General features: G+C 33.5%; 1 protein-coding gene and 1 long non-coding RNA gene across 2 annotated transcripts in view; one reads left to right on the top strand and one right to left on the bottom strand.

Moving 5' to 3' along the window:
- The window catches only part of LOC111045145 (phosphatidylinositol 4-kinase alpha), a 113,467-nt gene that overhangs the window by 18,240 nt on the left and 70,410 nt on the right, over nt 1-24,817 (bottom strand). The window contains 4 exon segments of the mRNA XM_039438436.1: nt 127-252; nt 18,877-19,042; nt 21,501-21,895; nt 24,358-24,537. Coding sequence (XP_039294370.1) covers nt 127-252; nt 18,877-19,042; nt 21,501-21,895; nt 24,358-24,537 — 867 coding nt within the window.
- LOC111045146 lies at nt 5,257-12,082 on the top strand. Its single transcript, XR_002605683.2, has 2 exons — nt 5,257-5,382; nt 10,527-12,082. It is a non-coding gene; the product is annotated as an uncharacterized LOC111045146 (long non-coding RNA).

Genomic DNA, 24,817 nt, shown 5'->3' with positions numbered 1-24,817 from the left:
GTAGTAAAGATGTTGGGTTTTTAGGAATAGAAGGAGTTCTGATCTAGCGTCAGCTTTTTCGTTCAACTACTGTATTCCTGATACAATGAAAAATAATGTACAATAAATATTTTTATGGATTCTCACCCCTGGAGCGGTGGCAACTACCCGATATGGGAACAGGTACAGATCGAGGCCAACTTGCTGGAAGACATTTTTGAAAATTCCAATCACTTGCAGGGCCAACATGTCTTGACGAACGTCATCACCCACCTGAAAAACAAACATATATCTCAAAACAAATACCGTTAAAATGATACTTCAAAAGTATTTGGAAAATAAATTAACAGAATTTTACTTCTAAAATGAAATATTTCCAAGAATAAATAGCTAATCTTGTACTAGTTAAATTAAATATATTTATTTTACTTCAAAAATGAAATATTTCCAAGAACAAATAGGTAATCTTGTACTTGTTGGATTAAAAATATATTTAAAAACAAATACTACAAAAAATTACTTTGAAAAGGAAGGACTTTTAATCATGAGATTGAAAAGTACTGTATACAAATAATCACAGTGAGATATAAGTGGAGGGTTCTAGAATTGGAAAATGAAGACTGGTGGAATTCTTAATACGGTACTCAATGATAAACACATGCTAATGATGCATTGGACAGTTTACAGTTTCATGGAGTAGGTAAATGGAATTAATGAAACCTCTAATTCAATTCAAAACGTTTCAAAATACTGCCAATCTTTATCGTACTCCAAGCTCTAATTTTGAAGAGTTTATCACTAATTTAGAGCGGCTATTAACATTTGTTACCAATAGGATTAAAGGCTTCAAATACCTAATACTGGCAGGCGATTTCAATGTTGATATAATAAAAACCCTAGAACCTAGTACTCAACATTTCTTGAATTTGTTGAGATCATTCGATTTATATTGCGCAAACTCTTCTCCAACTAGGTTCAAATCATGTCTGGATAATGTAATTAGTAATGTTTCTGCTGCATACGTTCAAGTCTCTCAATTAGAACAGGGTTTGATATCGGACCATGCGGGTGTTTGTGTATCTTTTAATCTAGAAAATAAGCTATCATCTCCAAATAAGTGCAATGAAATTGATGAAAGCCCTGGAAAAACAATTTCTATCAGGTTATTTTCGGAGAAAAAGTTGGATAATTTGAAACAGTCTCTTGTGAATGTTTGTTGGAAAAAAGTTTACAAATCCAATAATAATGTAAATGAGGCAGCTGAAGCTCTTTTAAGTATTGTAGTGGAGTGTTTGAATAGCAGCTGTCCTAGATTGTCATTCGAAAGTAGAAGCAAGAAAAAATCTGTGACAAACTGGTACACACCTGAACTTGGAAAATTACACATTTTACTGTTGACATCCTACAGTAAATTTAAAAATACTTTAAATGAAGATGATAGAAAAATTTATAAGAATGTAAGAAAGCTTTACCGAAAAAAGTTGATAGAAGCCAAAATAATAAATAATAGTAAATTTATCGAAAAAGCAAACAATAAATGTAAAGCTGCATGGTCGATTGTAAAAAAAGAAACTTATACTGAAACCTTCAAGAAGCCAATTACAATCCCTCCTGACGTTTTGAATGAGCATTTTTCTAATATATCGAATACAATGCAAAATGAGGTTCAGGAACAAAGTGAAGCATCATTTTTAGAATTTTTGATCAAAGCTCCTAAATCGAAATATAACTTTAAATTGAAGACAGTGGATATGATTTCTGTTAAAGCAATTGTGAATAGAATGAGTAACTCCCGTAGTGAAGATTTCTATGGAATTTCTAATTATTTAATTAAAGAGATAACTGACGTTATTCTGCTTCCCCTCACGTTTATTATAAACCTGATTATTGTCATGGGATGCTTCCCTGATTGTCTGAAGTTGTCCAAGGTCACACCTGTTCTAAAGAAAGGAGATCATAATGACCCTTCGAACTACAGACCGATTTCTCTCATACCTATTACCAGTAAAATTATAGAATTTTGCCTGCTTATACAATTATATGAATATTTCATGAATAACAGCTTATTGTATCCCTACCAGTATGGTTTCCGACCTAATCACTCCACAATTGATGCGGTTGAAAAAATTGTGGACCTAATCTTGCAATGCTTTGAGGAGAAATGTATGGTAGGATCCAGTCTAATAGACCTGAGCAAGGCCTTTGATTTGGTTTCGCATGAGATATTATGTAAAAAACTTGAATATTATGGTATTGTAGGCAAGGAGCTAAGTCTCCTAAGAAGTTATCTTCAGGGTAGGAAGCAAAGGGTTATCATAGATGGTAAATGTTCCAATTTCTTGAATATATATGCTGGTGTTCCACAAGGATCGGTACTTGGACCGTTTCTCTTTTTGGTATTTGTAAACGATTTTAGCTTCAATGTATCGGGTCTTTCCGTGATGTATGCTGATGACACCACCTTAATTCAGTCAGATGTGAGCATAGAAAATATCAATAAGAAGCTTGATGGATCTTTGGTACAAGCTAAAACATGGTATTCAACCAATAAGCTTAAGATAAATGAAGAGAAAACGGAGAAAATAATATTTCAATTGGGACACTCAGCAGGTCTTGACAAAGAAGTTTTGAAACCAGTGAAACTTTTGGGTATAATCTTGGATGCTAAACTCAATTGGGAGGAGCATGTTGATGGTCTATGTAAACGCTTAGCCAGAGTAGTATATCTTCTGAGGCGACTGAAAAATTCTGTAAGCTCTGATACAGTAATGATGACATATTATGGTCTTTTTCACTCTCATTTGGCTTATGGTGTTAGAATGTGGGGGAACTCGACAACACACAAGAGAGTCTTCATATGGCAAAAAAAAGCTATTAGGGCTATCCTAGACCTTCCCCAGAGAGAATCATGTAAGCCACACTTCATTAAACATGGTATTCTGACCTTGCCATCTTATATATTCTATATAATGTTATGCATGTGAAAAAAAGATTACAGAACTTTCCCAGACACAGTGATTACCATACCTATAATACAAGGAATAAAGAAAACATTGTTACCCCTAAAATAAGACTGACCAAGAGTTTGAAAAGTCACATGTTTTTACAATTCGCTTTGTTTAATAAGTTGCCAGTAATGTTAAAACCCTGCCTGTTAATAGATTTAAAAATGCAGTTAGTTTGATTTTAAAACAGAATGGTTACTATTCGGTCGACGAATATTTAAAATGTTAGTGTATAATCAGTAACAGTGTGGTTTTCCAGGTGTTTATCAAGTACCATACAAAAATAATAATAATTACAATAGCCTGCTTTTTTATAATATTTTATTGAATTTTTAAATATTTTGATAGTATTGTATTGTAATGTTTCCTGACTTATATTTATTATTAAGTATATTTGAATATGACTTTTTATGTGTATGTTTGTATTCTAAAGCTTTACTGCATATTGACACTGCCTATTGCGATTAATTTTGTTCAACGGCAATAAAGAATTCTTATTCTTATTCTTATTCTTATTCTTATTCAATATACAATCAATACTGTATAGAAATATGAACAATACAACTAATTTAGCGATTACAAAAAAGAAGAAATTTCAGTATTCAGGAATACTGAATTTGTCAGGATATAAAAGGACAAACTCACATGGCTAGTTTTAGTTCATAAAAATATGAAACAGTTGGACCTGACAAATCAGACGACCCAGGATCGTTCCAACTGGAGACTTGGATCTAGGAGAGCCGACCCCAAATAATGGGAAAAAGGCAGGGAGGAAGAAGAAGATGAAAGGACAAACTCAGTACTTGGCACTGTAATTATTAAAATATACGATAGAATAATTAGTAGCGTTCTAATGGAATCAAATTATTCTTCTTACTCTCCAAATTCATTAAACGTTTTCTACTTGCTTTTTTCTCTCAACCTCGCCCACATCACTTAAAATGTTCTAAAGTTCAAATAAAATACATTTTCCTACAGATACCCTGAAAAGTGACCATTTGTGCACTGATTGCAGGCTGCAAAGAATCACTTTTCCGCACTAGTGCGCAAAGTGAGTACTTTGCGTACTCCAGATTTGCAGCATGACAACGCAAAATAGTTAGTAGGTTATATGGAGCAACAGTGCAGCAAAATCAAAATGAAGTTGGTAACAGTGACTGCTGTGGCTGCTATAGTGAGCAGAGGTGCAACGAAGCACAACGCGCTAATTATTAAGTAGATATTATAACCAAGGACAGCGACAGCACAGTGCCACCACAGCACACACCACACAGCTGCCCCCTGCCATTCAAACACTACTACATTATTCAGGCAATTTTACCCATAATTACCCACTTTTCATATTCAATGGTAACTGTAGGAAAAATTTAATGTGAAATACGTGCGCAAAGTTCGTTTGCTGCACTCAAGAAACCATTCCGCCCTCGCCTACGGCTCGGGCGTAAACGTTTCTTTCGATGCAGCAAACTGTCACTTTGCGCACTAGTTGCACAAATAACTATTATCTATCTGTGTAACTCTCAATGTTTTTCAGTTTAGTTATCAATGGGTTAAAATCGTCGAATTGATTCAGTTGGTTTACACTGCCAAATAAGACAATTTTGATCGTACACTAACTTATTGTTTATAGCTAAAACTACAGTATATTAAAGTAATCTTTGACACCAACTCATTGTTTAGAGCTTGATAATATAGTTACAGATTTTTTTTCAAGTTACAGTTACCAAAACACTAAATTATTATCATATAATATTATTATTATTATTATATCTATTTTTATAATATTTTTTATTTCAGTCTACTTCGAATAATACTATCTACATCAAACTATTACTGTATTCTCAAGATAAGTGATATAGGAACAAATAATATTTTACAAAATCTATATCAAAAGTTTTCAAGTTTTTTTAGTTTTTAATAGTTTACAAAACTATTGTATTTTCGGGATGTGCAAAATGGGAATAAGTGATATTTTTCATCCTCATTTTTTAGTACCGTAACAAATTCAATTCTTTTCTAACCAGTACTCAGATAAGGTTTTGGAACTCGAAAAATAAGCTGAATCCATTACTACGTTTCAAGTTTATATCTGAATCAATTATTATCGAAATGTAACGACTTTTGGCAAATATTAAACCAATTGCGAAGTAAAATTCAATACTCTATACGAAACGAATGAAAAGCTAATAAACGTCATTTTAGGAATTGAATGAACTACGACTTAAAAAATGAATAGATGGTTCAAAGCTAATAGACGTCATGTTTAAAAATTAAATGGATCTCTATTCGGTAATGTTTGATTATTTCTACGCACATTATCAACACCTGTGCTTTACTATATAATACACTCACAACAACCACAAATTGTCTTTCGAGTCTACATTTCAACAAAATGTTGGTAAGTTGACCGTTAGTTTATTCAATTTTATTTTCTCCAAAAGTATATTCAAGTTCAATTATAGACTACTGCTACTATTTCTTTGAATACGTATATGTATTACTATTAAATTTATAATATTGAAATCAATCTTCAATCAATAATTCATTTTCTAAAGTTTACACTATGATAGAGATATTGTGGAATTTATCCATATAAAGGTGATGCCTTACTGCATTGAAACTTAAGTTTGGCTCAAATAAATTATGTTGAACTGACAATATCGTTTTTATTTTGCCTTAATTCATTTTTTTCTATCGAATTGATTAATATAATATTCCTTTGAAGATAGCCTAATAAATACTTCTTTTCATAGAGTGCTCAGTCTTTTGTTATTAAGCATTATAGTTAAGGTAAATTAACTCCCCAAATCAATTTTTCTATTCAATATAGTAGTTGATTAATTTCAATTTGATTTTCCACCCAGAAAGGCTCATAACATTTTCTGTTCACTGTGTAGGCTTCTGCGAACGTCATATTTCTACTATTACTGTATTGGTCAAATATATTTAGTTACAATATATTATGCATGATCATTTTCTATTGAATCAAACTCTAAGATTAAATTGAAATATTATTTAGGCCTTGGGTGTACTTAGGACTTACTTAGGCGTACTTAAGTCTTACTTAGGCGTACTTAGGACTTACTTAGGCGCAATAAATTAAATTTATTTATACTCCACTTCAATCTACATCACGATCCAAATTCTACCATTCAATATCTAAAGCTGCGTTTACACCAAAGTTATTAACAAAAGTTTTTTTTCCCGTCCTTATAGATTCTATTAGATTGAACATAACTCATCATACACATGATGTAGACATATGTGTTTGTCAAGCTCCGTTTAATCTAATAGAATCTATAAGGACGGAAAAATAAACATTTTGTTAATAACTTTGGTGTAAACGCAGCTTTATATTGTAGTTGTTATTGATGACGTATTTGAAGGGAGTTTAAAACGCGGAATGGATGTAACAAATATTCTCCAATAATAGTCCAGTCACCATGTACAAAAAAAGAGGTCGTTTCATGAATTAATTTTAAACTAACTAATTTTTTTATGCAACTATTTTGGAGTATTATACAACTTGATTACTAAACGTTGACTTTCTATACTAGATGCTTCGTTTAAAGGTGCTCCAAAAACCTATAATTCTCTATTTCTTTTCCAAATCTACAATTTCCGCCAAATCCTGTCATCGGGCAGAAAAAATAATCATTCATCTAGCCAGTAAAATTTTGAATAAAAAAGATCAAATTTTCAAAAAAATTGACTCATTTTAGAAAAAATGTAGCTCAGCACTCATATGGTTAAATTTCAGCTCATCTCACTTACTAAGAATCAGAGAATGCATTTTCTGAGCGACGACTGTTTTTTTAAAAATTCAATATACTTGAAAAGGAAGAATTCTAGGTTTTCTGTACCCCTTGTAGAAAGCTCCAGTTATAGAAGATTAACTTTTTTATACTCCAGAATAATAATTATTGTACTTGTAATAGTTTTAGAATATTAAGTTAGTTTTTTTTGGTCCTGGAAAATTATTTCTCTAATATGTGAATATTTCCTATTTTAGTGATAATAATGTTAAATATTTCTTCTATGTTTTTCTTTTTGAAGCATCTAAATTAAAAAATCTACATTTTAAAAATAATTAAGGACTGAAAATTTTGTGAAGTTAACAGCTACAAGATAACCTATGTCGGACTATGTGTAACCTTATCTAAATTTGGGAGAGGAATAGCACAAGGTTACCTTATTTTTTCTCTTCCTATAATTTTGATGATGTACTTATTGTATCAATCAATATACAGAATCATCTATGATATTATAAAGGAAGTAATTGGCTAATACATGTAGGGGATAGAAAATACACGATTGACGCATCATCACTTATGAATTAATGAACTGATTAACTTGAAATTTTATATTAAGATTCTAAATTTAGGGAGGATGATTATAGGCCTGTTTCCATTCTTATTAATCAATCAATTTAAATTTAATATAAATAATTTTATTCAATCTGTGAATCAAAGTTTACGCAACGATAAAAGCCCAACCAAACAGGGCTTTATCCTAACGATTTCATGGCATGATTGGTAGCACGCGCGTTTCATAAATGAAAGGTTGCGGGTTAGAGACCAATCAAACTAATTTTATTTATGCTGAGAATTTTTAACTCTGATTAACCTTCCGGTAGTCGCGCCCTACTCATTCACACAAGCAGTCGCGTGTTGTATTTTGTACAACATCCAATTTTGCAAGTCTTATCTACTCTGTTTACTGTCAAAACATATTAATTAATTGTATAATTACTTTTTCCATCTTCTTGGATTATTTTATGCCTATGAACATTTGGATGATTACCATTTCATAGCCCAATAAGGTACATCAAGCAAAACCATCAATTCTGTGTTATTGGTTCGTTTACAGTCTTTCCCTATCTTATGCACAGTGCGACTGATGCACTGTCGCGACTAAATGGCACCTAAAGACTGAACCATTGCTCGGTTGATACTGCAACTCAGTGGAGTGATGGGGGGAAAGTTTTGGAATGCATAGGTGACTCTTTCACTGACACCACCCCATTCAATAGTTTTGTGCAGCAAAAAAACTGACACTGTTGTACATTTTAAAACAGCGCGACTGCCGGAAGGTTAAGATTATCCACTTAATTTTGAAAAAATAAAAAATATTTCATTTTTTATAAAAAAAAATTAAAATATAAATCTGAGTACCGTACCCTTTTAAAATTATTTCGTCACGATATGTTTCGGCTACTAATGCCATTTTGCCACTTGAAAATGGCATTAGTACCATAGTCGAAACTAGTAGTCGAAACCAAAGTGGAAAATGGCAAACAGCCGAAACATGTCGTGACGAAATAGTTTAAAAAAGGTTACTCAGATTCATATTTTTTTTATTTTCAAAAGTAACCCTACAGAAAAAAACAATTAATTTTTTATGTTTCTTAGTCATGAGGAGATTGCATTTTACAACACAAAATTTTCCCCACTGCAAAGCACGGGTAACCTGCTAGTTGTAAAATAAAAATTCAGTTAGTTCGGAATTTCGAAATATACACAGACTATAAGTTACGATGACCGGTGATTATTCAATTTAATACGGATTGGATTTTGCAGAGGATCTTGCTTGTGCTATTGATATTGGCTGTGGTGGAACATGCATCTGCATGCAACTGGGTGTCAGGCTGTTGTAAACCCAAAAAACCAATTGATACTAGCGGATACCAGGGGGATCCAACAACCACTATCACGATGACTCCAGAATGAATTCCATCATATTTTGCAATTTCAAGTGCTACAAAATAGTCTACATTCGAAATGCATTCTCTGAGCTATTTCTTAGTTTGATTGCCATATTTCACAAAAATGTGTAGCATGTTGGGGAAATAAAATGAAGTGAATTGAACTTTGTGCTTCATTGTTGACTTTGATCCTTTTTCACACATTAAAAGCAGGCTTGTCAAGGTCGTGATAATTTACAGAACCCTACCGGGTTACACTATTAAGCTGAATACCAACAGCTGTAGTGAAAGCTGGCCAATGATATCATCTCATGAAAACAAGATAAGGACAGTGGAAATGAAGTGACATAGAAAAACTGTTGAAAAGACAAGAAGGGATAGAGGGATATGAAATCATCTCATGGAAACAAGATAAGGACAGTGGAAATGAAGTGACATAGAAGAACTGTTGAAAAGACAAGAAGGGATAGAGGGATATGAAATCATCTCATGGAAACAAGATAAGGACAGTGGAAATGAAGTGTCATAGAAGAACTGTTGAAAAGACAAGAAGGGATAGAGGGATATGAAATCATCTCATGGAAACAAGATAAGGACAGTGAAAATGAAGTTCCATAGAAAAACTGTTGGAAAGACAAGAAGGGATAGAGGGATATGAAATCATCTCATGGAAACAAGATAAGGACAGTGGAAATGAAGTGACATAGAAAAACTGTTGGAGAGACAAGAAGGGATAGAGAGGTATGAAATCATCTCATGGAAACAAGATAAGGACAGTGAAAATGAAGTTCCATAGAAAAACTGTTGGAAAGACAAGAAGGGATAGAGGGATATGAAATCATCTCATGGAAACAAGATAAGGACAGTGGAAATGAAGTGTCATAGAAAAACTGTTGGAGAGACAAGAAGGGATAGAGAGGTATGAAATCATCTCATGGAAACAAGATAAGGACAGTGGAAATGAAGTTCCATAGAAAAACTGTTGAAAAGACAAGAAGGGATAGAGGGATATGAAATCATCTCATGGAAACAAGATAAGGACAGTAAAAATGAAGTGTCATAGAAAAACTGTTGGAAAGACAAGAAGGGATAGAGGGATATGAATCATCTCATGGAAACAAGATAAGGACAGTGGAAATGAAGTTCCATAGAAAAACTGTTGGAAAGACAAGAAGGGATAGAGTGAGGCTAGGCGCACATCAGTTAGTCAACACAAGACTAGTCACGTTTAGTCACAATATTTCACATTGCTGCTTATAACGCAACACACACTGATTAGTCATTGCAATTAGACATGCCTCCATAAGCAACTATGTGAAGTATTGTGACTAAACGTGACAAGTCTTGTCTTGACTAATCGGTGTGTGGCCAGCCTAAGGCTAGGCTCACACCAGTTAGTCAAAACAATACAATACACGTTTAGTCACAATACTTCACATAGTTGCTTATAAAGATATGTCTAATTGCAATGACTAATCAGTGTCAGTTGCGCCACAAGCAGCTATGTGAAGTTACGATAATCAATTTGATTCCGTTGTAGTTGTGAAAATAACGTATCCGTATTGAATGGAAACTACTTGACATTGCCAAAAACTTTATTAACGTTTTATTAAACTTATAAAGTTTGCATTAAAATGTATTAAAACAACTAATAGTTTACTAGGGATGGATGGTGAAACAACCGCAACTACTATCTCAAATGAGATGAAATCTCTATATAGACACAAAACATCATACAATCATTAGTGCAACATTAAAAAAAATACAATAGTTTTAACAAATCAGTAGTTTTTGGTTTTCATTAGAATTTGATTTCGGGTTGGTTTTATTTTTTGCAGAGAATCTACCTATTGGTGTTAATATTAGCTTCGGTGATGTTGCTGGGAGATGCCGCCCCATGTTTTGGAAGCGGTCCCAAGGTCCATGACGTTGACGATGATCAACCAGTTATGACCACGTCCATTCGAAGTCCAGCAAATTTATAATTCACTCAAATCACTAAAATGGCAGGCAAATTCCACTCGAGTGTATTTTTTATTATTGCGGATGATGCACACATTAGCTTTTTGCTTGTGCGTGGGTGAACTAATTGAGATGATCTAACATCCATGCCATCGACAGGATTCAAACCCACGAGCCAGGCGGTGCTAGCAGACCGAAATTTATAACGCTCCTTACAACTAAACCAAGATGCCGACTGAGTTCGCACTTTCTTCTGCTACAAAATACAGTTGATTGGAATTTGAGTGATATTTTAGAACATTAAGAGAATTTGATTGTACCATATTTCACAAAAAATGCGTAGTTTGTTCAAAAATTAAAATCACAATTAAAAAACCAAGATGCCGGCTGAGTTCGCACTTTCTTCTGCTACAAAATACAGTTGATTGGAATTTGAGTGATATTTTAGAACATTAAGATAATTTGATTGTACCATATTTCACAAAAAATGTGTAGTTTGTTCAAAAATTAAAATTACAATTAAAAAACCAAGATGCCGGCTGAGTTCGCACTTTCTTCTGCTACAAAATACAGTTGATTGGAATTTGAGTGATATTTTAGAACATTAAGAGAATTGATTGTACCATATTTCACAAAAAATGCGTAGTTTGTTCAAAAATTAAAATCACAATTAAAAAACCAAGATGCCGGCTGAGTTCGCACTTTCTTCTGCTACAAAATACAGTTGATTGGAATTTGAGTGATATTTTAGAACATTAAGATAATTTGATTGTACCATATTTCACAAAAAATGTGTAGTTTGTTCAAAAATTAAAATTACAATTAAAAAACCAAGATGCCGGCTGAGTTCGCACTTTCTTCTGCTACAAAATACAGTTGATTGGAATTTGAGTGATATTTTAGAACATTAAGAGAATTTGATTGTACCATATTTCACAAAAAATGCGTAGTTTGTTCAAAAATTAAAATCACAATTAAAAAACCAAGATGCCGGCTGAGTTCGCACTTTCTTCTGCTACAAAATACAGTTGATTGGAATTTGAGTGATATTTTAGAACATTAAGATAATTTGATTGTACCATATTTCACAAAAAATGTGTAGTTTGTTCAAAAATTAAAATTACAATTAAAAAACCAAGATGCCGGCTGAGTTCGCACTTTCTTCTGCTACAAAATACAGTTGATTGGAATTTGAGTGATATTTTAGAACATTAAGAGAATTTGATTGTACCATATTTCACAAAAAATGCGTAGTTTGTTCAAAAATTAAAATCACAATTAAAAAACCAAGATGCCGGCTGAGTTCGCACTTTCTTCTACTACAAAATACAGTTGATTGGAATTTGAGTGATATTTTAGAACTTTTGAGAGAATTTATACCATTTCACAAAAAATGTGTAGTTTGTTCAAAAATTAAAATGATTTGATTCAACATTATGGTCAATTGTGTTCAATACATAATACTTTATCACATACTATTCATTTTTTTATCATACATTAAAGCCCGTATGTGTAAAAACAGGTTGAACAGACTGAGTTAAACTCGAAATGTACCTAATTACAACTATCTCCCCGGGCTGGAGAACTCACTCAGAATGCCGTGGATAATGGACAATATGAATAAAGTAGAGCATTTGCTTATACTTCTAAAATATGCAATGAGCATATGCTTCATTTTCTATGAATAAACGTGAGCAAAACCTTTTGCTCATGCTCATCAAGAAAATAGTTTAAGCATTTGCTTAAAAGCTTGTTCAGATTGTAGCTCGGGTTCAATAATTTCAGACATTGCCGGCTGCAAGATTATAGCTATCAATTGACCTGGACATTTATCGTTCAATGATTATTAAATTTACGATTATTTGGTGTCTGTATTTTGTGAAACACGAGTACCTGTAGTGCGTCTCATGTAGCATGCCAGTGTATAAAAACTAATGGATGAAATGAATCCGAGAACTATTTCTCAAAAGTGTATGAATAAACTAGAGCATTTGCTCAACTTTTGAAGCAAATGCTTCAAAAAAAGGTGAGTCTAGTCTGGAGCAACTTTTCACCTTTTGCTCATAGTAAAATGGCTCAACTAATTCGTGTGAGTGAGAGGAAACTCTGCCAGATACGATCACAACCAATAGTTGAAGACTATAAAACTCTTTTTAGACTCGACCATGATAAATATATACCATTATTTCTACAAAAGAATGAATACAAAAGATACCTATCCGATATAAAGATAGCCATCACAGAATAAGAAATAGGCATTTAAGAAGATGAGAGTGTAGATGATTATAGAATGCTATTGAGATTATAAGATTATGCTGAAAATTATTATAGAGATGACATTTTTTCACGCAATTATTTCAAAATTCAACTAACCTAAAACTCAATTCATGATTAGAAAACAGAGAAGACGACGCAAACACAAGCGGTGTCTATACTTGCATATTTAGCGCTTACGTGAGCTATGAAAACAAAGTAAGGCCACAAAGTCGAATCAGCTAATGATACATCATTACAAGCATCCCATTTAAAATATCAATATCGGGACACCGAGCTACGCCTCGGAGTACAAAAGCATAGAAGCATAAAAGCATAGTTTATGTCTATTTATTGATAATAAACAGAACACAATTCTTTAAAATGATTGGGGAAGGACTAACAGGCACAGCTCAAAACTTGTTTCTTCCCCGAATTTTGATTTATACACCATAGTCAAAAAGTAGGTACGTTCCATACACTTGAATTCAGGTCCAATTTTCAGTCCAAACATTTGAAATCTAGTCCGGGCGCAAATGTCATGAATAAGGCACTTCGTGGTCATTTTTGGGTAACAGCCGTGGAAGATGTCTCAAATTCTTCGTTAGGTCTACCATGATAAGGATCGTGATGATGATAAGTCGAAATCACAGGCAAACACCTCGGAAACAAGATGGCCGCCAAAATTTTCAGGGTTTTGCTATATCGCTTGTATTTCAATAACCGTTCAAGATACTCAACCGTTTTTTAGACGAAAATATTTTTAAAATCTTCCTTTACAATTTTTGTTTTATAACATATTCCTCTAAAACGCATATTTTTTTAGTTATAGCCTAACCTTCAAAAGCCCAAAAAAACTTTTTCCCCATTTTTTCAAAATTCATTCCATTATAACTTTTTTTGTGCAAGAGATACAGAGAAATTTTAAATATATGAAATTTAGAGCGTATTTTAAGCTTTGGAACGATATATCTCAATGCGCTGTACGTCAAAAATGAGTTCTCCAGCGCCCTCCAAAGAAAACCCTGCATGATTTCTGGTGCCTTTTTCCAAACTCATGAAGTAAAGCTAGAACTATAAAATCGATTTTTTCATGTCTACTTCAAGATAGAGACTTGCAAATGGTCTCAATCTTTTGTTACAACAAGCCAAATAAGAATATTGATGATGGAAAAATTAAAATCACAATTAAAAAACCAAGATGCCGGCTGAGTTCGCACTTTCTTCTACTACAAAATACAGTTGATTGGAATTTGAGTGATATTTTAGAACTTTTGAGAGAATTTATACCATTTCACAAAAAAATGTGTAGTTTGTTCAAAAATTAAAATAATTTGATTCAACATTATGGTCCGTTGTGTTCAGTACATTATCCTTTGTCACAAATTATTCATTTTTTCATGATACATTGAGGCCCGTATGTATAACAACAGGTTGAAGAGACTTGAGTTAAACTCAAACTTATTACAACTATCTCCATGGACTGGAGAGCTCACTCGGAATGCCATGGATATTCTGTCAGCTATTCTATTGAAAGCAGAGGAGAGTCAAAGGACAACTTGCATTGAGCTGATATTAATTGGATACATCATTACAAGCATCCCATTTAAAATATCAATATCGGGACACCGAGCTACGCCTCGGAGTACAAAAGCATAGAAGCATAAAAGCATAGTTTATGTCTATTTATTGATAATAAACAGAACACAATTCTTTAAAATGATTGGGGAAGGACTAACAGGCACAGCTCAAAACTTGTTTCTTCCCCGAATTTTGATTTATACACCATAGTCAAAAAGTAGGTACGTTCCATACACTTGAATTCAGGTCCAATTTTCAGTCCAAACATTTGAAATCTAGTCCGGGCGCAAATGTCATGAATAAGGCACTTCGTGGTCATTTTTGGGTAACAGCCGTGGAAGATGTCTCAAATTCTTCGTTAGGTCTACCATGATAAGGATCGTGATGATGATAAGTCGAAATCACAGGCAAACACCTCGGAAACAAGATGGCCGCCAAAATTTTCAGGGTTTTGCTATATCGCTTGTATTTCAATAACCGTTCAAGATACTCAACCGTTTTTTAGACGAAAATATTTTTAAAATCTTCCTTTACAATTTTTGTTTTATAACATATTCCTCTAAAACGCATATTTTTTTAGTTATAGCCTAACCTTCAAAAGCCCAAAAAAACTTTTTCCCCATTTTTTCAAAATTCATTCCATTATAACTTTTTTTGTGCAAGAGATACAGAGAAATTTTAAATATATGAAATTTAGAGCGTATTTTAAGCTTTGGAACGATATATCTCAATGCGCTGTACGTCAAAAATGAGTTCTCCAGCGCCCTCCAAAGAAAACCCTGCATGATTTCTGGTGCCTTTTTCCAAACTCATGAAGTAAAGCTAGAACTATAAAATCGATTTTTTCATGTCTACTTCAAGATAGAGACTTGCAAATGGTCTCAATCTTTTGTTACAACAAGCCAAATAAGAATATTGATGATGGAAAAACGAAAATATTCGACATCATTGAAAAATTCAAGATGGCGGTCATTATTGACAGACATTTTTATATCGCTTGCTATTCAGTTATTGTGAGAGATATCTGATTGGTTTTATCACCAAAGTGTTTAGAATTAACCAAACTATGATGTTCGAGAGAATCGACCACTCTTTTCATGATTTATTCAACTTCAAAAACTTGAAACAAACATTTTTCGAAGACAATATTTCACTTTCCACCCTGTAAATGTATTTGCAATAGACATACACTGGTGTTATTGGTACAGTGTTTTAGAATATTTCGAAAGCTTTAAAATGACATCTGGTTGGAGGCTGCAAGTCCATATTCCACGGCTGGAGCGTCATCGGAAAAAGAGAGAAAACTACTGTGCGACTTTTGTACAACAGGCACAATGTGTGACAAAGAATATATAATAATGTACATAATACAATGGCACATAAAGATGAATAATATATTTTTTTTATTATTTTAATAACCAACACATTTTTGTAAGATACTGCAATCAAATTCTCTCAAATGTTCACAAAAATTACTCAAATGTCAAATTTCACTTGAATTTACTTTAAGAAAGTACAAAATTTGAGTGGAATTTGTAATTTTACTAATTTTTAAGCCATTTTAGTGGCCTGTGGTCTGGTTACTTGTCGTCATGTACCTATAGTGGGATCCACATTATAATGGCAGTGAAGAAAGATAGAAAAACAGTGTTGTCGCTTCTCTGCCTTGTCACTGCCTTCTATAGAAGATAGCTCATACCGGTATGATGTGAAATTAACTGTTCATCCTTGATTAAAATATAGTTTTTTGCCAAGAAAATATATAATTTGCAATAACTTAATAATACATTTTTATAATTGAGATTGAATACTATATGTCAATTATATTTTCACATTATTAAAAACGATCTGGCAACGTTGCGTAACTAGGAAAGGTGGCGATAACTGCTTTGTCGATTTCAACACAAAAGAATAACAACACCAATGTTAATCAAATAAGGCAATTATTAAGGTAATTATTAACGTGGACCTCACTATAGCATCAGTGACTAGGCGCACACCATTTAGTCAAGACAAGACAAGACATGATCAGACACTTTTAGTCACAATACTTCACATAGTTGCTTATAAAGACATGTCTAATTGCAATGACTAATCAGTGTGAGCTGCGTCACAAGAAGCTATGTAAAGTATTGTGACTAAACGTGTCTGATCATGTCTTGTCTTGTCTAAATGGTGAGCGCCTAGCCTAACCAGCCGTATGTCCCACCAAAGCCACCAAAGACATTATTTGCGATTGTTACACAATAATTATCAATCCCTAATAAGGTTTTATAAATCATTAGTTTTGACAATATCAAGTTGTTGTCATTGAACACTTGTTTTCGTTGATTTTTTGCAGAGAATCTACCTAGTGCTATTGATGTTAGCCTTACTGGAACATGCAGCTTCTTCCGGCTGGCTAGGCTGTTATAATCCTAAGACAAATGATGATAAGCAGCCAGATAGTGGGTTGCTGACCACATTGAATCATTAAAATGTCTTAAAAATCACAAAATGACAAATTCAACTCAAATGTATTTTGTAGCACAAGAAAGTGCAAAATACATAGATTCTTTACAGTCGATGTCTAAGTTAATGCTATTTATGTGCTACATGTATTTATTTTTACCAAATAAACAGAAAGAAAGACGTTTGCATTAGTTTACCCAAATTATGTTTGTAAATTTTAATTATGAAATGTATTTTGTACGACAAGAAGTGCAAGATACATAAAATGGTATACATGTCTTGTAAATCACTGAAATAACAAATTCTACTCACACTTTCTTGTACTACAAACTACAAGTGATTTCTTTGAAACATTTGAGAGAATTTGATTGCACTATTTCACAAAAATGTGTAACTAGATCAAAAAATAAAATGAATTGATTCAGCTTCATGGTTCATTGTATTATGTAACTTGGTCCTTTGCCACACATTAGCTATTCAATTTTTATACATCAAGACCCTTATGCAGGTAAACAGACGTATAATAAACTGCGAATGTAACACATTAAAATAGAGAACCACCCCCCCCCCCCACGGGAGAACCCACTCAGTATGCCATCTGTATGCCACTGATTTTTCTAGAATATCTAAAAGAATTTGATTGCAGTAATTTACAGAAATGTGTAGCTTGTTTGAAAAAATAAATTTATTTGATTCAACTTCATGATTCATTGTGTTATGTACAGTATCCGTTATCACTCATTATTTCTTCTAAGGGCCGGTTTCCGAGCTTGGGATTTAGCTAAGTCCTAGACTTTGAACAGCTGGAGTCAGAAAATTGGTTTCCAAAACGGGGCGTAGTCGCAGTAATTGTCATAGTCACGTTTTAATTAAATTTCGAAAAACTAGAAAATTGAATACAATATAATATAGAAAGAAAATAGTGTAAAGTTTCAGCTATTTTGAATTATTTAGGAATGTCTAATTTCGTCAAGGAAAAACGTTTCCAATTATAGAAATGAGAAAATAAAAACTACAACCACTGTTATAAAAGCTGCGACTACGCCACGTTTTGGAAAGCCAATTTTCTGACTCCAGCTGTTCAAAGTCTAGGACTTAGCTAAATCCCGAGCTCGGAAACCGGCCCTAAGAGTTTCATCCTATATGACAAATTCCACTTAAATGTAGCTCCCACTTTCTTGTAATACAACTACATTTGAATGAAATTCAGGTGATTTCTTTAGAACATTTGAAATAATTTGATTGCACCAATTCACAGAAATGTGTAACTTGATCGAAAAATAAATTGATTTCATTCCACTTCATAGTCCATTGTGTTCTTTACAAAATCCTTTATGACACATTATTTCGTCCAACGTTTTCATCTTGAATTAATTATTTATTTATTTATCTATCATTTACAATCAACTTATGGACAAAGAAACAGATTACAGTCCAAAACTTCTTTTCATTCTCATTTCATAAAATAAATTGATTTCATTGAAAGTATTATCACTAAACTTCATGAAGTAATTCATTCAATTTACAATCGTTCTTTCAATAGTAGTCTACATGAAAGCACTATTATTTAAGTGAAAGGAGTGTTCTTAAAGTTTTGATACTTATTATTGATTCATAAGTGGTTTTTTGGCTTATTAGGCAAATAATTTGTCTTAATTGGCAAATAATTTGTCTTAATGGTTTTGTGTTTTGTTTCGGTTTTGTATATGTTTGGACTTTTAACATAAAAAATAACTTTATTTCGAAGTGATAAGAGTGAATTCAAAGTATTGTGCTCACTATAACCTTAGGTTTCCCAATGTTTCCAATTAGGGAACTTTGGACTATATACGTCGAGATGGAACTACCCTTGGGTCGCACCACCATTGAAAGCCATACCGTACGCTAATAATAACAATTATTTAAGTTTAGTATTTAATCAATAAATTAGTTTCAACTCACTTTGAAGATAGCAGCCTGCCACAACTCGACTCCCATACTGGACTGGCTGGCCTGGTCTAGTGTGGAGGAATGTTGGCCGTCGGATATGGCCAGAGCCATCGATTCCAACTCATTAATACCACAGCGTCGCACTCGGAACCGCGCCAGGTATGGTGCTTTCGCAGCACTAAAACACAAAACAAAACATTCATTACATATATAATTAAATCAGATAAAAACAAGATCTGCAACAAAAAGCAAAACATCCTTTATGTATGTAATTGATTTCAGATACATATAGGACATCAAATACATACATAAGATTTCATATAGGTCTTCAATACATATTGATTTCAAATGCATACTTCAGATAACACCATAGGTGTTGAAATATGTTTGTATCTTTCTAATAGAATTCGAGATAAGTTTAGAAAATAATATCGGGGCACCGAGCTTCGCTCGTTATTTCTATTTATTGATAAATAAAACACAATTCTCTAAAATGATCGTGTTTGTATTTCACAGCTGGCTATATGTCATCTTATGAATTTCGGGGATGCGATATTTTGATTTTCACATACTCACTCGCTCACTCACTTTTTTACTATCCACAGCTGTTTCAGCCAAGGATCAATTATCCTTTTAATGTCGTTCAGCGAGTTTTCCCAAGGATGAGACCTAGTGCAATCGAATTTTTATATCATAAGCCTACTATGTTCCAAATTTCGTAAACATCTTTAGAGCCGTTTTCGAGATCCGTTGAACATAAATAACCAGATATAAACATATAAAAATATAAACAGACTTACAGAGATTGATCGCTTAATAAAATAGGATTCCAGTGTTTTGTCAATGAGGGCCGTTTGCACATTCAAAGCTTAAACTGAATTTAATCAGCTGGTGGCTTAAACTAGAAATGAATCACATGATAACAAACGACTCTTGATACGGATTCAATCCAGTTTTCAAATGAAATTTAGTTTACACTCTCACTGGCCAAACAGCCCTTAGTAAGCAATTGAATAAGACAAAAGCAAGATAGACTGGAACAATTTCAATGCTAACCTCAAAAATCGGAGCGATGGCCAATGAAGGCCAGCGCTGGCAAACCACCCATCCACACTCTGGCGCTAATATCGTCATTTGTACGCACTGGGCCAACGTGTGGATGCGGAATTACAGTTAATAAATGGAATATATAGGGTGATTATAAAAGGACTTTACAACTTTCAAAGCACATAGATATTTATTGAAATTACTTACAGAATTGAGAAAGGTGTCATTTTGTTACAAAACACTTCAAGTTTAAGGCGTGGGTGTTATTTTGGTTGGATGTGACAGCCGTTGGTAATGCGACATACATACCACCGATAATCGATTTCTTGCTACACTCGTACCAGCCAATTTTCTAATGTCTAGAAAATCCCAAAATTCTCTGTGGAAATGAAATGGTGCACCGTCATGCCGAACAAGATGAACAAGTGCCCTTTTACTTTCAGCATGAACGGTGCATCAGAACACGGAGAAGCTCAGGATTTTCTAGACAATTATTTTCAACTTCGCTGGATTTACCATGCAGGGCCAATTGCATGGCCACCTCGCTCACTGGATTTAACATCGATGGATTTCTTCCTGTGGGGTTTCATTGAGGATAACGTTTATGTTCCGCCTCTACCAGACAATCTTAATGACCTCCGAAATCGGATCACATTTCGATCGCTGCGGATGCACAAGTTGCGCCTGATATGCTGGTACGAGTGTGGCAAGAAATCGATTATCGGTGGGATGTATGTCGCATCACCAACGGCTGTCACATCCAACCAAAATAACACCCACACCTTAGGGTAACCGTCCACTGGAACCGTATTCAACCGATCCGTTCGGCCGTTGGATCGGACGAATCTGCCGGCCGTTAATTCGGCCAAATATGGTCGTCCATTGGAACAGTTTACGTCAGTCTAGTTCAGTAGTTGGCTGGTTGCCAATTATTGAGTTAACTACTATCACATCCACCAAAATATTTTATAAACAATTATTATATTGAGATTTTGAAAATTGAATAAACAAATATCCACTAAATTAGTTATTCATTACAATAATATTACCTTCAGATACATTTTGTTCAGCAATCTTTGTCAACAGATTCCTTTGAACATCACGACGATGATATATTTTGTCTAGCATATCCCACAATGGAACATGCTTGAAGAAAACTTATCAATTTTTCATTGTCCATAGTTACAACTTTATAAAACAGAACTTCAAAAAGCAAACAAGGTGAAACAATTTTGAGTTAGGAACACTTTGTTGTCTCATCTCGACTAATTAGTTCGGCCAGATAGAGCCGGAAAATCCCATTCAATTTGGATCGAAAAATTGATCGGCCGGAGCCGGCCGATCACGGCCGTATGAACCTGTTGCAATGGACGAGCATCTATTCCTTTCTTTGTTGGGGGATCGTTCGGTCGCGTTCGGTAGTTTTCGGCCGATGCGAGTCCACCTTAAACTTGAAGTTTTTTGTAACAAAATTACAGCTTTCTCAATTTTGTAAGTAATTTCAATAAATATTTATGTGCTTTCAAAGCTGTAATTCCTTTTATAATCACCCTCTATAAATAACTTACTGGAATTTGAAATCGTCATACCTCTGCATAGGCGTGCCGCTCTTGTAATCGATATCCAGCACCATGGCCTCCGGATTGGAGGGCAGATAACAGCCGGCCTGCACCTTAATCTTGCTGAGCGCCTCGAGACATGCTCGCTTCCGTTCGGGTCCCTTCGGGAACGGTCGGATCTGGCCGGAAATGTTGGTGATCTCGCTGAAGAAGTCGAACTCTCGCTCGTAGAAAGACTTGGCCGGACCCGACAGAGTGCCGACTATGCTCTGCACGAGGGTCTCGAGGGTGTCGTAGAGCGAGAGGTCCTTCTGCTGCATCTCCTCGTCCATGTACATGTTTGTCTTCATGTTCCAGATCAGCTGATGGCCGACCACCTGCGACTTCTTCGCTATGTACTTGATGAACTCTACCACGTAGCCCATCTGCAAGAGCACAACTACTAATATCAGCATCAATTTGAAATGATATGTGTTTTCAAATACTTGTGCATTCCTAATGACAATCAAGTCAAAGAAAGACATTGAGTTGAATATAAATAACTTAAAAACAGTTTATTATGCCATAGTTCAATCAGTTTTACAATATGGATTAGTGATATGGGGTGCTGCATATGATGTACACATGTAAAATGTATTCATCATTCAAAAAAATATAATAAAAACTATCTTAAATAAACCAAGGTTATACCATAGAGAAACAATAGCATAAGTAGATATCCCATGGCATAGGGCGTTTATGTCGCAACTTTTACTGTTATCTCAAGCCGATAGCCCACGTAGTTCTTTCCCGTGAAGCTCTATGACGCTGGTAGTCTCTCATATTGTGCCGTTCATACACTCTTACCCGGTCAAAACAGTAAAAATCAACAATAATCGACAGTAATCGGCTTGGGATAACAGTAAAAGTTGCGACATAAACGCCCTATACCATGGGATATCTACTTACGCTATTGTTTCTCTATGGTTATACCCAACTAATCTAATTTTCCTGGATTTTAATTTTTTTACCGTGAGACAACTATAATTATATCAAAATCTTAATAAAATACTTAGTGAAAAATAAAAATATCTTCCCAAAGCTGATCAAAAACACTTATCATTTCTGACCGGGTGTAACAGAGAAATATCAAGTTTATTCTACAAGACTTTCATTGATTAGAAGGCAGCTATTTTATACGAGCAGTAAACTGATCAATTACCTTTTGATTTGGATTTCAAAATTAGTAAAAAGAGCTCCAAAGAGTGGATTAAGAGAAAATATTTTTTTACATTAAATATAGCGGTTTAATATAATTTCATTTTCTTTATTTTTATTTTATAGTGTTTTCTCTGCACATTATTTTGTTGATTTTTCTACTGTTCTGAAGTTTCTACTGTAATTATTAGTTAAATTAGAACCTAAATTTTCTGAATTATTTCGAAATATTATGTTTTTATTTTACTGTTTAGCAACTCACATCAGCGGGCAGAGTTTCTTTTTGCTGGTGATGCCTAGATTTTATATTTTATTCAAGTATATGTATGAGTAATTATGTTTATTTATTTATATTTTCAATGATATGTCATCTTATTGAGAGTTTGTAATATGTCTTGAATATTCTAAATTAGCAATAAATGAATTGAGTTGAATTGAATTATTTGATAAAATTGAAATTATCTTTATTCTTCTTCTTAGAAAGTACAAACAATATACAAAATACATATTAAAACTTGAAGAAGGTTCCTCACATGGGCAAAGCCTGTGTGCGAGGAACGAGTTCTCTACAATTCCATATACTTAAATATACAATGATAGATATGACAATGATATAATACAATTCAAAAAAACAAAACAATTTCAACCAATAATAAGCATTAAACAATAACATATTACCGAAATAAAAGAAGCAGAGCAATAATTATTATTAATTACAAGATATATTACTCACAAACGTAAAATGATAATGGTATTAGGATACAACAAGAAATTAAACCTAAGAGACATTCCAAGTGGGTGGTACAAAAATTTTTCTTCGACATCAGTCAAATATTATAATTACTAGTAATTTATTGTTAACTTCGATTTTTTGTAGCTTTGATTATTAGTAAATAAATTTTTATATTGTCTAAACAGCTGATACTCTCACTCAGCAGTCAGGGTTTTGCCCTTGCTGGGTGGTGCCATGTAATTTTAATTTATTTGTAAAATAGCATAATATTATAATCTAGAATATTTCTTTTGTAAGTTTTTTATTTTGTATTTGTTTTTGTGGGCAATAAAGATGTTAAAAAAAACCACTCAAAATCCCTCAACACACCGTACACATTAAATTTCGTATAAATTCATTTAAACTTCCCTATTTATATGTTTTATTTTCATTTTTACTCATATTCTATATTAATTTTTAATATTATTGTATACTTGCGATCTTATCACACCACTCGACCACCATCGATCAGAATAAATCGATACTATATAATTTTCCGTTTCCTCACGATTCACACTAAGTATCCATTTGTTGACTATGTGGCGAATCATATGATTGCCACCACCACCTGTGATGTTTTCAACTAGCATAGTTTGTTTATCACTTGTAACAGTTTTATTTTCATATTTATTAAAAGTTCAATTTTGTCATTCAAACATTAAAATTAATTCATTATTCATCTAGTTCCATTTAATCAATTTCAACATAGGAATCATCAAAATAAATTCCTATAACTATTTGCTTGAGATTGCTTAGTTTATTATTTTCGGGATTTTTTATAAATTCTGGTAGCTTAGGGAAAAGCATATTGATTTTATAATGCGAGGATGTTGTTGTGAATGTTTTAAGCAGTCTAGGAGTAATGATTCCTGTGTTCAATGCTATCTTTCCGTTGAAACAATGGTGGCATTTACTCACAGTGTCATGCCTGAGCGTCTGCACCAGTTGAGGAATGTAGAAGAGAACGGCGTCTGCCGGATAGCTGGCCAACACGCGGACCGCATACTGCGCTGTGATTGGATGAGGCGGGTATTGCCGCGAAAAGTAGGACAACGCCTGCACAGGAGACACTCGCGCCCAACTCAGCATAAACACCAGCTGAAAATTGCAACACAACACAAATAATTACCGTTCATTCATTATTTTACCATGAGATCGTATACGGTATACTATTTCACAGAACAACTGAAAAAAAAATTAAATAAGAATACAAAAATCAAATTTCCTAATAAAGTATTTTAATATAGCTACTTGAATTTCAAATTTATTTAGTCCACACTTATAAATAAATATATATATAAATCAAACAAAGCTCAACATGACAACACAATCCAACCAAAATGTAATAATAATTAAAGCGGTCGTCACACCAACGTCT

The sequence above is a fragment of the Nilaparvata lugens genome, chromosome 11 (assembly GCF_014356525.2).
Source record: "Nilaparvata lugens isolate BPH chromosome 11, ASM1435652v1, whole genome shotgun sequence".
Classification (NCBI taxonomy): Eukaryota; Metazoa; Arthropoda; class Insecta; order Hemiptera; family Delphacidae; genus Nilaparvata; species Nilaparvata lugens.
This window is presented reverse-complemented; position numbering and strand designations above follow the sequence as displayed.